At 49.1% G+C, this 13,628-nt stretch overlaps 1 protein-coding gene across 1 annotated transcript; it reads right to left on the bottom strand.

The window, feature by feature from the left end:
- Positions 1-5,491: 5,491 nt before the first annotated feature.
- Positions 5,492-11,428, bottom strand: ACR (acrosin). Its single transcript, XM_068561624.1, has 5 exons — positions 11,358-11,428; positions 10,136-10,342; positions 9,630-9,913; positions 6,590-6,735; positions 5,492-6,061 (listed from the first exon to the last, which is right to left on the bottom strand). The coding sequence occupies exons 1-5, from the start codon at positions 11,423-11,425 to the stop codon at positions 5,492-5,494; spliced, it is 1,275 nt and encodes a 424-aa protein (XP_068417725.1). The 5' UTR covers positions 11,426-11,428.
- Positions 11,429-13,628: the final 2,200 nt, after the last annotated feature.

Here is a 13,628-nt window from a genome sequence, read left to right as displayed (position 1 = left end):
CCTGCATTGAATGTGATTTAATCAGTTAATTTTTAGGCAGCTTGAGAAAAATCTTTTGAACTATTTAGGTGCTCCACCTCTTTATCAAATGGGTTTGCTGATTTAAGTAAAGAAAAAAAAAATCAGAGCTGAGAAAGGAGCTGGAATTTATTTAGAAGTCTAACTTCTGAATTATATTTTTGTAAGTAGATTTATGCTAATGTTACTAAGAAATAAACAGATTTTAGGTATTATGAAACACTAAAGCTCCAGTTTATTGTAACATTTTTCTGACCTGTACAAAATTTCTGATCATATAAGAACCATTTATGATTTTTAACGTGGAAAAAAAATTTTGGAAGGTCATTTTTGGTTGATCCTGCAGTCTTCTGAAAAAAGACTTAATAGAGAAGTGCTATTTAATCTTAAAGTATATTCTGTCCTACATAGTTCACAGAATACTTAAACACACGTGGTATAGTTTAAGAGGTAACAATCACAAGGCCTTGAATGTAATCATACTAAACAAATTACCTATAGGAGAGAGCAGTAGTATAAGAGAATTTATTTCCTAAAATAATAATAATATAAAGTTTGAACTGATTAGAGTGTTCATTAAATCATGGTTTGGTTTGTTGCAGCTATCAGCTAACATTTGGTTGAATGCATATAATCCAAATATAATTTTCAAATTATTATATTGCCACTATTGTTAATTTTTTCCTTCTTTACTTTCTCATAGCTGTGTCTTGTATGACTTAGGTAATAGACAGCTAGCCAAACGTAAAGCACCACTTTTCTGAATGAGTTTGTTTTCAAAGGCTTTGCACTGAAGAAGAAATATGTAGAAATTTTTACTTGCTTTTAAGAATGTAGATTGTCATTTAGGAAATGGCCTCTATTTTACAAAGTGGTATAATACTCTGTATGTGGAAAATATGTATATTTGGCTTGATATTCGTGTTTCAGTGACTGAAGAACAAAGTGGAGCTGAAAAGATACAACAGCCCGTTCATCGTCACTAAGCCACGTCTTGATGGTTACTCTCTATGGAGAGCATAGTTTTATTTGAGTGCTTTAATATAACGCAAGATTTAAGTCATCTTAATCAAGGTGAAAAGTTAGAAGCTTGGATTCTTATCTCAAAAATTTAAAAATCCAAAATTAAAATGAACAGAAATCTTACAAATTCCCCAAGTATATAGACTGAGGAATCATTTGATTGCAGCCAAGCTCTGGAGTCTGTCCGAGCATGACGTTTAGCAAGAGCTTAACGTAGTGCTCAACACTTGGCTAACAGGATAAATTCAGTGCCCAGGCCAGCCAGGAGAGACACAGGTGGTAGCCAGCAAGTCCCAGCCCTGGGCTCTGCATTGTTTATCTTTCTCTCTAGGAATAATATCACGGGAATGAATGAATTCTCCTTGATCGCACATATCAAAGCTCAATTTTCTAGAGTTTGGGGAAAAAGAAATAATGAGTGGGGCAAGATCAAAGCATATGTTGGAAATTAGCAGTAAAAACAAACACACAACAGAAAGGTCAGTAAGGCCGCAGAGGAAATGCTTCTTGGGGAGGGCAAACCTACTTACCACCCAAAAGTAGGAACAAACTGACTGTGGGCAAGTTGCTGACTTGTGCTTATCTGTTATTATATGAGCAGATAATGAGTCAATTGTTTTCCTTTATTAGTAAACACTAAAAAGAGACCTAGTTTTAGGAGGTGAGAAAAAGTATCCCTTTCACTAATTCAGTCCCTGCTAGCATGTTGTGTCTTAGGGGCCTATGGGAACTCGGAAGGAGATACAGGAGAAATAAAAAGAAATGAAATACAGATTGTAAAATAAGACCTCTGAGAAAAAGTTCAAAAAGTTAAGACCATTTTGCTCTGGAGAGGAAAAAGCTGTTGACATGGTTTAATGTCTTGTTATTGTGACTTTTATTAAAGGACTCAAAGTAAGAAGTAATATGATAAGTTGTTCTCCATTTCCAGTGAGGACAGAAAAGGAGGGAATAAGGATCTTTTTTATTAAAAAAAAAAAAAAATTGCAGTGTGAAAAGTTTGAGATCTAAGAACTTCTTGAGCAGGAATTGTCATGAAGTCTTCTATTTGAAATCTTTATTTTTTTAAATAAATTTATTTATTTTATTTATTTATTTTTGGCTGTGTTTCGGGTCTTTGCTGCTGCGTGCGGGCTTTCTCTAGTTGTGGTGAGCGGGGGCTACTCTTCGTTGCGGTGCGCAGGCTTCTCACTGTGGTGGCTTCTCTTGTTGCGGAGCCTGGGCTCTAGGCACCCGGGCTTCAGTAGTTGTGGCACGTGGGCTCAGTAGTTGTGGCTCGCGGGCTCTAGAGCTCAGGCTCAGTAGTTGTGGTGCACGGGCTTAGTTGCTCTGCGGCATGTGGGATCTTCCTGGTCCAGGGCTCGAATCTGTGTCCCCTGCACTGGCAGGCGGATTCTTAACCACTGCGCCACCAGGGAAGCCCCTGAAATCTTTATTTTTAAGAAAATAAAAAATTTTAAATTTAAGGGATATACTGAATGGCTTTTGAAGCTTCCTTTCAACACTTATTTTTTTAAAAAACTCATGTTGGAACAAAGATGATGTCATAAAGAGCACCGAATGTAACCTTTGAGTTTAGCGCCATATCTAGAAGATTTTAGCTCACAAGATAGTTTTTGTATATTTTGTGTAGTAGATGCATGAGTGTAATGAATTAAGACCTACTTGGATGTTATTTTTAATTTAACCTGGCAAATTAATTGAGACTTGAACACACTTTTGTTCACCTTGAAGAATGTATAGCATTATAGAACATCTGAGGATTTTGTTTTAAATATATTGTTATTTGGATGTAGTAACATCAGCAGCCAGAGAGGTTCTGAGAGATTGGATACTTCGGAACATCTTTGTATAAGAAAGAGACGTCCCATTTCTTAAGCAGGTTGCTTCTGGAATTAGTGCAACAGAAATATTAGCTGGAGTTTAATGGAGAAGTTGTGCCGTGAACTGCTCCTAGCGGTATATCTTTCAGTTTTCCATTGATGTTTGTGATGCTCGAAAACTCCAAATTCTGCTTGGATAAATTTATTTTACGCCTTTTTTTCTCTACCTACCTCTTTCCCTAGGAGTCCTTCCACGTTTGTTACTATCAAGAGTTATTGCCCTATTACATTACTGATAAGAACTCTTAGCTGTATTCATTCAGAATGCTTTAAACTTATTCATAAACTACACTTGTTCATGGAAAAAATTCCACAAATGAAATATTACCACACACCTATCAGAATGGCTAAAATTAGAAGGCTGACCATACCAGGTGTTGGTGAGGAGCTTGAGAACTGGAACTCTCCTCACTGCTGGTGGAACACGAAGTGTTTCCACCATTTGGAGAGGACACTTCGGCAGTTATTAAAGATGCTAAACATGCACCTACCATACGATCCAGCCGTTCCACACATACTCAGCCAAGAGATGTGAAAGCGTGTGTCCATACAAGGACTTGTGTGTGAATGCTTATCGCTGCTTCATTTAACATAACCAAACATCCATCAACAGTGACCAGAAAAATAAATTGTAGTATAGCCATATGATGAAATACTCAGCAATAAAAAGGAATAAACTGCTGAACACACTACCATATAGATGAATCTCAAAATGATTATGCTAGGTGAAGAAGCTAGACCAAAAAAGTACTTGATGTGTGATTCCATTTGTATAAAATCCTTAGAAATGTAACTTTATAGTGAGAAAAAGCAGATGAGAGATTGCCTGGAGCCGGGGAGGAAAGGGCTGGAGGGATTACAAAGTGCCACAAGGAAACTTTGGGGAGTGACAGATATGTTCACTGTATTGATTGTGCTGCTGGTTTTGTGGGTGTAGTCATAGGACACAACTCACACCCACCGAAGCTCACGACCCAGCCGTTCCACTACTGAAAGCACGTGTCCATACAAAGACTCATCTGTAGTGACCAGAGCAGGTCATTGATGATTCTTTACCAAGAATGTAGTTTCTGCAGAAAACCCCAATAAGCTAACTTCTGTTTCTTGATCGGTTTTCTACACATTAAAAATGAATTACCTCCATTATTTTTCCACTTCCATTTAAAATTTACTACAATTATATTCATTGGGATCAGTTTTTTTTTTTCCTTGCAAATATGTTTAGATTTCATATACTGATCAAATTCACAACTAGAACTTCTGCCCCTTTAAGAGTCATCATTGTACATCTTTTATTCCTGACATGCCCGGTTTTCTAGCGTCAGAGTTTTACCATGTGCAGGTTTAGCCACCGTTTCATCATTTTCTGTTATTCTTCCTCGCAATAAGATTCATTATGAATTTTATTTCTTTGAGAATCCTTATCATTTGCCTCACGATCCCACAGGGCAAGAGCGAGCATAGTCCTTGGATGCCTGGATGCCCTTCGGTGTTGGTTCAGCTTTTACCCATTTCTTCCCTGCTCCTCCTGTCGCTGTGGGCAGGGGCTTCTGCGCCAGGATCTGTGAGCCATTTTCAGGGCCAGAGTATCCACAGGGACATGAAGGCCGATCAAAGAGTCTCACTTCACTTATAAACAGCTTCATTCATAATTTTAAAAATGAAAATTAAAACATCCATTAGATTGGCAAGGATGGATGAATTTGTTATGAGCCAGATGTGGGGAAATGTGCACATTGAGGGGGAGCTAAAATGGAAGACTGGAAATTCCCTCCTAGGAAGGAAACGTGACACTGTGGCTCATAAATGCCCATACTGTGGAGCATAGTTAGAGAAGGGGTCCATATGTGCTAATATGGAAATGTCTGTATTTGATAAATGATAAAAAGGAAGTCAAAGAGTAATATGAACAGTGAAAATAGAAGAAGGGGATTAGGTTATAGCCACGTGCATGGGAAGTTTGCAGATGGTATGCAAGAACCCGTCGCCTAGACTCTGCAGGCTCCCATCGGAGGGTTCCTTGAGCTCAGCCCTGTCCCTCCAGGAAGGAGACCCAAGTGTCAGCTACAGATCACAGGCCCAGGGCAGAATTTTCCGCCTCAAGGAGGAGAGAAGAAACAAACTAAGGACAGAGTCCTCTCGTGGGTCTGTCTCTTCACACCACCAGGAGAGCATGGCCTCCAGCAGACTTGGGCGCACACCCTTCATTTCCAGTCAGCTCACCTCACAGGAGCTGGGAGGCCCGTCGATTTAATATGCAGAGACACTAAACGCTAAATGATTACCTGGACCACAGCCCCAGGTCACCTTGTTCTAGTTTTTAAAATCAAGATTTAAAAAGAACCACAACTGACATCATTAATACAAGCAATTCCAACTTGTCGGGCGGTGAACGGAGGAGGCAAGGTAGATGAGATGAGGGATTGAGTTGGGGAGGGCAGATAGGAAGAAGTCCAGAAAGCATCTCTTTATGAATATATATTTATATTTGTATTTATAATCATTTATTTCGTCTTTTTTTCCTCAGGAGCGAGGGGTTCACTGGGTCCGTTGAGAAGGGGGTCAGATCAGGAGGAGGCAGGCTGCTCTGGGATGTCTGTGGTCTCCATTTCATAAGTGCCCTTTCTGTCAAAAAAGGCCTTCCCCTTCAAGGCCTCTATGAGCTGCTGTAGTCGCTTGGCAAAAGAAAGTGCTTGGGGAGGTTTAGTGGAAGGTTGCGGTGGGGGAGGGGGAGGGGGTGGTGGTGGGGGAGGGGGGGGCGGTGGAGGAGGGGGGGGCGGTGGAGGAGGGGGGGGCGGTGGAGCTGTGGGTTGGGGTCTGGCCACTGCAGCGGGGCTCTGGGAGGGAGGTGGTCGAGGAGGTTGTTGGAAGTACCAAGGTGGGCGAATAGAAGGCTGAGTGGAGGTGGGTTTAGCGGGGGGTGCTGGAGTAGAAGGAGGGGGAGGGGTGGGCAACTGAATCATGTGCAAAGCGTTAGAACCAATCTTGGAAGCAATCCAGTTCAGATAGGACCAGGTAGACGTGTAGACTCCGGGGCGCTTAGCTCGGGCACAGCCTACCCCCCAGCTTGTGATTCCCACGACCACGTAGCTGTTTTCCACGCTCTCTCTGCACATGAGAGGCCCGCCGCTGTCCCCCTGCCCAGAAGGACACAGAAGTCACTCTCTGCCGGAGCCACTTTCCCTGCCCAGAAGGGTCATAGACTCTGGGAGGCATTTTTGCAGTCGTATGTTTCCCTGCTGCCGTAAACACAGGCAGCTGTGGTAAAGTTGAGGTGCACCAACAGCTGCTCGGGGATGTGAGGAGGGTGGGGATTGTCATGGGTTTCCTCGCGGTGAGGAGGCGAGAGGAGCAAACGCGTGTGCCTGTGCACGTGGCTTTACGTGCGTACGTCAGCATGTGTGTACAAGTGGATGTGACTGTTTTGCATTCTGGTGAAGAGAGGTAAGCATTCTCTTTGGAGCAGTGTTTGGATGATATGATCTCTGCGTTAGGGTGGGATAAAGTTCTACAAATGGTGATTGATTCTTTGTAGGGGCAGTTGGTGGGTGTCACCTCCCAAGCTCATTGTGACTGCAGATGCTGGAAGACGGGACCCGGGAAATTTGCTCGGGGATCCAAAAAAGAGGTGTCCGCAAGGGCCTGGGCACCCAAAGGGAAGTTACCTGGCAGGTGTCAATCTTGCCTTCAGGATACCCTGCGCACACATTGGTTGAACGAATGCGCCCATTGTACCACATGGTCGAGTTACATAAGTCGAGGTCGATGATGTCCACACGTGCCTCCTGCAGTATAGGTGATGTCCTGGGGGCTACAGCCAGGCGACTCAGTGGTCAGTGATCACAGAAGACGTGTTCTGGGAAAGCCCTGCCTTCCTCCCTCCACTAAAACCCCGTCGTCCTGAAATGCTCTATTTGAACCTAAGATCCATGCAAGTCAATGCCCCCGGCCTCTCCGTACCCACTCCTGAAGGGAAGAAAACACACAGCTGGAAGAGCAGAGGAGAGGCAGGAGATGGAGGTGGAGGAGAGAGGAGGAGAGAAAGGAGGTGGACGGTGGGCAGACGGCAGATGGAGGCTGGACGGATACAGCTGGAGAGTTGCGTACATTAACGGTAGATGATGGTTACAGAGGGGACGTTAACAATTACACTGAGGGTGCGCTGAGCACTCACTATGCATCACACAGGCTTCGTCCCATTCACTCCTCACAGCCACCTCACGAGTTAGGGATGGTTATTCCCCTTTTCTCCAACCAGGAGATTGGAGCACCCCTTGCCAAGGTCACGGCAGGGGCCTGGTGCGGCTTGGATCCACACCCAGGTTTTCCTCTCTAGACTCAAGTCCAGGCCACGCCTTTCGTTCTGGCTACAGGCCACCCCCCTGCTTCTTACCCTCCACCCGGGTGTGGACAGGACCTGCTGGACTTGGTCTGATGAGTCCCTCCCCATGTGCCTCGTATCTGTTTTGAGATGTGGAGATAGCAGAGCTATGGCAGGGCCTCCACACACAGGCAGACCTGTCAGGGGCACGGGGGGTTGAAATGACCCCTGAGGCCACGTCAGAGCTTCCTTTATTGCCTCAGATGCTCGGCCATGACCAGGGGTTAAGAAAGGCCCAGCCTGTGCTGGGGCTGGAGCAGCCAGATCCATTGCATCTGGCTTGGAGCCCAAGAGCCGATGCGACGGTCCGCTCTGCATCACGTGGTCCCACAGACAGGAGGGTTCCACTGGCCCTGCCACAGCAGCACCCATAGCCCAGCCACAGCCCAGTGGGCTTGAACGTCGTGTGCAGTACAGATGCGGAGTTGCCAGATCAGACCTGTCGGAGGGGCAGACCCGGAGCATGGCTCTGAAGGCCGAGAGGGAAGGCAGGCGCCCCATGGAGCGCTGTGGGTGGGGCAGGCACAGCAAGCATTCAGTAGATGGCTGCCGAATGCATGTTTGCGTGGCTTTGGTTATGCTTCCAATCTCCTTAGCCCCCACCTTTCCTACCCATCCAAGCAGCAATGAGGGTTTTGTACATGCACTGCCCTTCGGGTAGGGGTAACACGGAAATAACAATGGCAAGCCTGGCTTGTTGGCCATTAAGGTGACCTTTTAAATCTATGGCAGAGCCCACAGTCTTGAAAGCCATGAGATTCATTGTTAAGAGCCAGGTGTCCTGAAACACAGAAGAGTTTTCTCAGTCCCAGCACCTTGGCTTTAAACATCAAATGCCAAAAAAGCCTGCAGGAGCTAAACATTCAATGGAAAAAGAGGCCGATTCCCAAAAGTGCTCTTCCAGCCCCAAAGCATCTGAGTTCAAGGAAGAGGTAGGTCAAGAAAAAGAAAGGTCGGAAGGAATATCACAGGAGGCTGGGGGTTTCTCTAAGACTTGGCCTTAAAGGTGGGGGATGTGTTTGCAAAAAAAAAAAGGATAGAAATCTCATTAAATTTAAGGTGATTCTAGAACAAAATAGGTCTTTCGTGACGTCCAGGGTATAGGTGGGAGCCCACAGTTCTCCTGAGCAAAAGGACAGCAGAGGTGGGGTTGGCGGGGCAGGGGGGCGGTCATTGGATGGAAACTCTGAGATCAGCCTCCCAGGGACCGCAAGAACCCCCAAAGGCTAAGGACAAGGTCAGACGGGTGGGCAGAGCAGGGCAGGCCAGGGGATGAGACAAGAAGAAAGTGTGTACTTGCTCTAGAGATCATGGCAGAGCCACGGACACCAACAGCCGGACAGGGATTGACACCCCAGGCCAGGGAGGAAAGGTTGTGAGTCAGCAAAGGCCAGTGAAAGCAAAGGTGACTGGGAGGAGATGCCCTTCCCCGAGGGACAGCATAGGTGGCAATCTTATCAGAAACTAAGGTCAAACTTTGAGAGAGGAGAAGAAGAGTTAAGGGAAGAATCCAAAATTACCGATTTTTGTTACCAAAAAAAGAAAAAAATACTGAGCTTTAAACCCCAAATGATTGAACTGCCTTGAATTAGGAATCCCAGATTTTCCATTATCAATGAACAAAAGAGATTGAAAGCTAAGTTAATTTCAATCATATCGTCACATCCCTAATGTGACTGGGTGAAGACTCACGCACACACCAACAGAAAGCTGAAAGGGTGGCTCACCAGCAGAGGCCTGTCCTACTCCGTCTCGCCCCGCTAGCAGAAACTTGCTGCCCGTCGCTGACCCGCAGAAAGCCACACCCGCCACCAGCCCCTCTCCCGGTCCCCAGAGGACACGTGCAGTAACGGCTGGGCAGGATGGACGGCCGGCAAGCATGGGGAGCAGAGATGGCACTAGGGCAGAAGGGCGGGGCTCGGGAGCCGCAGAGCTTGGAGACCACGTGCCCTGGCCCTTCCATATACAGATAGAGAGGGAAACTCGGTCTAAAGCCCTTCTCCAAGTGCTGCGTCGGGGCGCATCCCCCGCTTCCAGAACTCACCCCGGGGCTCCAGGCACAGCCTCGACCCCATGCTAAAGACGCCAAGGTTCTCCTTGTGCCTGCCATCAGCCTCTCCCGGGGGGGCACACCAGCCGCCGGTGAGGGGCCCTGGACAGGGAACTCTCCTCTGTTTCTCTGGCTGTGAAAGGGGACGGCGGCAGGACCCACTCACAGCACCGCGCTGGGGCCTGGGTGGGGCTAGGGCAGGCGTCCACGTATTTCCCCTTCACCTCAAGGACCGCCGAGGGGGTGACCAGCATTTCTCCCTGCCGCTACTCACCATTGTCTTTTAAGAATCCCCAGCCAGCCACCCAGCATGTCTGGGGAATTCTGGGTGGGCCTGCCCGAAATTGGGGCAGGCAGCCTGGTCCAATGAAGTGCCCACAGGGAACAGGAGGGGTGATCTTCATGAGAGCAATGTCGTTTGCCTCTGAACCCGGGGAGTATTTCTCGTGAATGATGATTTTCTCAACGTATCTCTCCTGCAGTGGTGGCTTCACTGGCTTATTGCTTCCCCACACAACTTCCTTTGCTCCGAAAATCAGCCTCCAGTCGGTAACTTTTCTGTGGGCACAGAGGTAAGCCAGGTCACCCTCGCTGTGGATTGGCTAGTGACCGTGACCGTTGGAGCACCCCATCCCCAGCGGGTGTGGGTCGGGTCACCCCCGCCGTCTGGTTACCACTGGGCCCAAAGCCTCAGGTTTCCCTGGCACACAGACCCTTGGAGAACGCCCAGTTCTGAGAAGAGCCTTTCTGAAGACCCCCTCTGCGTGTTCCCGCACATACTTTTTGTTCCGGAAGCAGTGAGCAGCAGTGAGCAGCCAGTGGGAGTTCAGCAAGGTGCCCCCGCACACGTGGTACCGCCGATTGTTGTGGTACGTGAAGATCTGGAGGCTGACCATCCAGGGCCAGGCCCCGAGCGCCGCGGCCTGCCCACCGATGATGCGCGTGCCCCCTTGCTGGTTCTGCCTGAACCGTGACCCGCAGGGGCCGCTGAGGAGAGACCACGGGCACAGTTCGAATCAGGAATAGGCCAGCCTTTCCTCGTGCCTCCACAACGGGGGGGAGAGCGGCGTGGGGCTGGTCACAGCGGGGAAGAGCTGGGGTCCTGGGAAAGCAGGGGCAGCTCGAGGGTGTGGGATCCAGGGGGACGGCTGAGCAGTGGCGCTGTGGCGGCTGTGATGGGACAGGAAGCCACGGGCTCCAGGAAATACTCCAGGGGCGGCATTTCTCGGGTCTTGTGCGTGTGGTCACCAGGTGGGGACAGAGGGGGCCACGGGTAGCTAGGACAGGCTGTGAGGGCCCTAGAAGTATGGGAGATCCCTAGTCAGAGGGGGGGGCTGAAGGTGGGAGCGGAGGGGGGTCATCTTGTGTGGGAGACTCCGGGAAGAGCCAGCGGGTCCTGGGGCTGCAGGGTTGGGTTGCACAGTTGTAGGAGGAGAGCAGCCGCAGGTCGATAAAGTGACCCCCAGGGGAGTGGGGCACACTGGGGCGGGAGCGGTCCAGAGGGGGAAGGTCAGGGCTCTGTGTCGCTGGTGGGAGTTTGGCAGTCATTGGCACTGCGGGGTACCTTGGGGGCTTGGGAATGCTACACGTGGAGGTCCCAGAGGTACCGCCTGACGACACCCTGGGGCCTTTGGGGTCAGCCTCAGCGGGGGGCATCCCAGTGTCTGTGGGAGGACAGGAGCTCCTGAGAATCAAGACTCCCGTTCAAGAGGCAGTGAAGTCAGTCACTGGGCGGGGAGGGAGCACAGGCCTGTGTGCTGCAGGGCCCCAGGAGTCAGTCTCTGGAGGAAACCATGGACGTCTGGGGCCCTGGGGGCTCTGGGCTGAGGATGCTGGGAGCAGGGATGGTCTGGGTTGGGGATGTGGGTAACAGGCGCTGTGAGACCCGAGGGACTGCTGAGGCCCCAGCTTGGCTTCCTCCAGAGCCCTGGACACAGGGAGTCTGGGTGGGGTCTGTTACTCAGAAGACACCCTCCCCACCCCAGGTGTCTGTGACACTTACTCACACGTGATGTTATCTCTAGCGACCACAGACACAGCCAAGACCAGCAGAACGGCAGTTGGCAACATCTCTACCAAACTCCTACCCCAGCCTGGCCTGGAAGCCCAGTGACCTCACAAAGCTCCACGGCCTTCTGACCAATCAGCAGAGTGACCTCCCACCCCCCACCCTCCAGCAGTCAGGCCAGGCAGGAGGAGCCCTTTAGCTCAACCGGTTCATGCTGAAGTGACTTCCCAACTTCCGGCACAGGCTCCCCCCACCCCAGGGCGACGCGGGTTCACATGCAGCCCCCTCCCTCTGTCCCAAGGCCAGGATCTTCAGTTCCCGTGATCTTCCAAGGTCCCACACCATCTGAGGTTCCAGCTTTGTGCAGGTTCGGGGTCTGACCCTCATGCAAGCTGTAGCCACAGTCCCATTCCAACTCACAGACTGAGGGGCAGCTGAGCCACTCTGCGACAAGACGGTGCAATATGTCAGCGGTTCGAGGGAGGCTCCACAGGTTGACAGGCCCTTAACACTGCGGGGGGAAATTGTCTTTCCCTCTTCCAAGTGTGTGCTATCAGCACACTTTCTGAAGACCATTTTGAACTTACCCAGCTTAAGACTACAAAGCCCACCTTTCTCTCCACAGGGTCTCGGTATCTTCTACCTGAGTGTCTCCAGGTCTCCTCCCTGGGGCCATGTGCAGCAGGGTGTTCTCTCCTATACCTGAGTGTCAGGAATTCTCAGCACAGTTACCTGAATGTCATGAAGTAATGTTTCTTCTGAATGTCAGGAGACAGCATCTCACCTCCCAGAGTAGGAGAATGCTCACCTCACCTACCTGGATGTTAAAAAGTTTTACCTCCCCTGTAAGAGTGTGGGGAGGTCGCATCTCTACCTGCTGGAGGAGCAGTCTTAGCTCCTGTACCTGAGTATAAGGTCTCAACTGGCCTATCTGAATGCCAAGGAGTTGCACCCCACCTATATGAGTGTCACAAGGTCCCACCTCTCCTACCCGAGTGTCAGCACGCCTCATGTCCTCTTTCCAGGTATGAAGAGTTTTCAGATTGTCAGACGATCTCGATTCCTTTACCCAAGCATCTTCTCTGACAAAGTGTCCTACTTTCTCATTTCATGTAACCTTCAGGAGGTCACATCCCCCTCAACTGAACATCCAGCAGGTCGCATATATCTTACCTGAGTATCAGGGAGCTGTCATCTCCTCTCCCTGACTGTGAGGATGTCTCTTTTCTTCCACCTCAGGGCCAAAGGCCTCAACTCCACCACCTGAGTGTCACTTTGTCTCATCTTCTCTACCTGAGAACCGAAAGGTCTCACATCCTCTATCTGAGTGTCAAGAGGTTGCATCTCACCTATATGAGTACTCCGAGGCTTCAACTGCCACACTGGAGTGTCAGGGGTTCTCGCAACCCCACTTGACTGCCAGGAAGTCTCCCAGCCCCTGCTTGAGGAGGCCGGCGTCTCCCTTCTGGAATGTCGTGAGCTTACATCTTCTCTACCTGAGCACCACAAGGTCTCCTCTCCTCTACATAAGTGTCCAAACCTCTCCTCTCAACCCCCTGACTGTCTGAAGTCTTTCTCTCCCCTTCCTGGATGTCTGGAGGTCTCATCTCCCCTACCTGAGGGTCATGAAATCTCTATCTCCCATTTGAGCGCAAGGAGGTCTTACAGGCCCTGAGTGTCGGGAGGTCTCGTCTCTACCTGACAGGCCTCATCTCTTCTGCTCTGTGTCTGGAGGTCCTGCCTCTTCCCTCTAAGTGACCGAGGGGTCTCCTCTCCCTTACTTTAGTGCAAGCATGTCTCATCTTCCTTATTTGAGTGTCACGAGGCTTCGTTGTCCCCGGGTATCAGGCATTTCCATCTATTCTACCTAATTGTCAGGGCATCTCACTTCCTCTCCAATGTCCAGAGACATCCTCTCACACACCTCATTGTCAGGAAGTTATTTTGTCCACATGACTGTCCCCAGATATACTCTCCCTGCGGGTCAGAAGGTCTTGTCTCTCCTATTACAAAGCCAGAACATGTCATCTTTATTTACTAGGGAGTGACAAGGCCTTATCCCGCCAGTGAGGAGCAGGATGATTTAACTTCCTTACTTGAGTTTGATATTCATTATTTCCCTTCCTGCCAAGTGGGAGGTTTTATTTCCCTTATATAAATGCAATCAGGTCTCAAAGATATCAACTATTGGAGTGTCACGAGATTTTTCTCTCTGCTACTGCATGGCGGGAGGTCTCCCTCTCCGCTCCCTGAGTGTAAGGAGGA

Source organism: Eschrichtius robustus, chromosome 13 (assembly GCF_028021215.1).
Source record: "Eschrichtius robustus isolate mEscRob2 chromosome 13, mEscRob2.pri, whole genome shotgun sequence".
Lineage (NCBI taxonomy): Eukaryota > Metazoa > Chordata > Mammalia > Artiodactyla > Eschrichtiidae > Eschrichtius > Eschrichtius robustus.
Note: the sequence above shows the minus strand (reverse complement) of the source record. Positions and strands in the feature narration are given on the sequence as shown.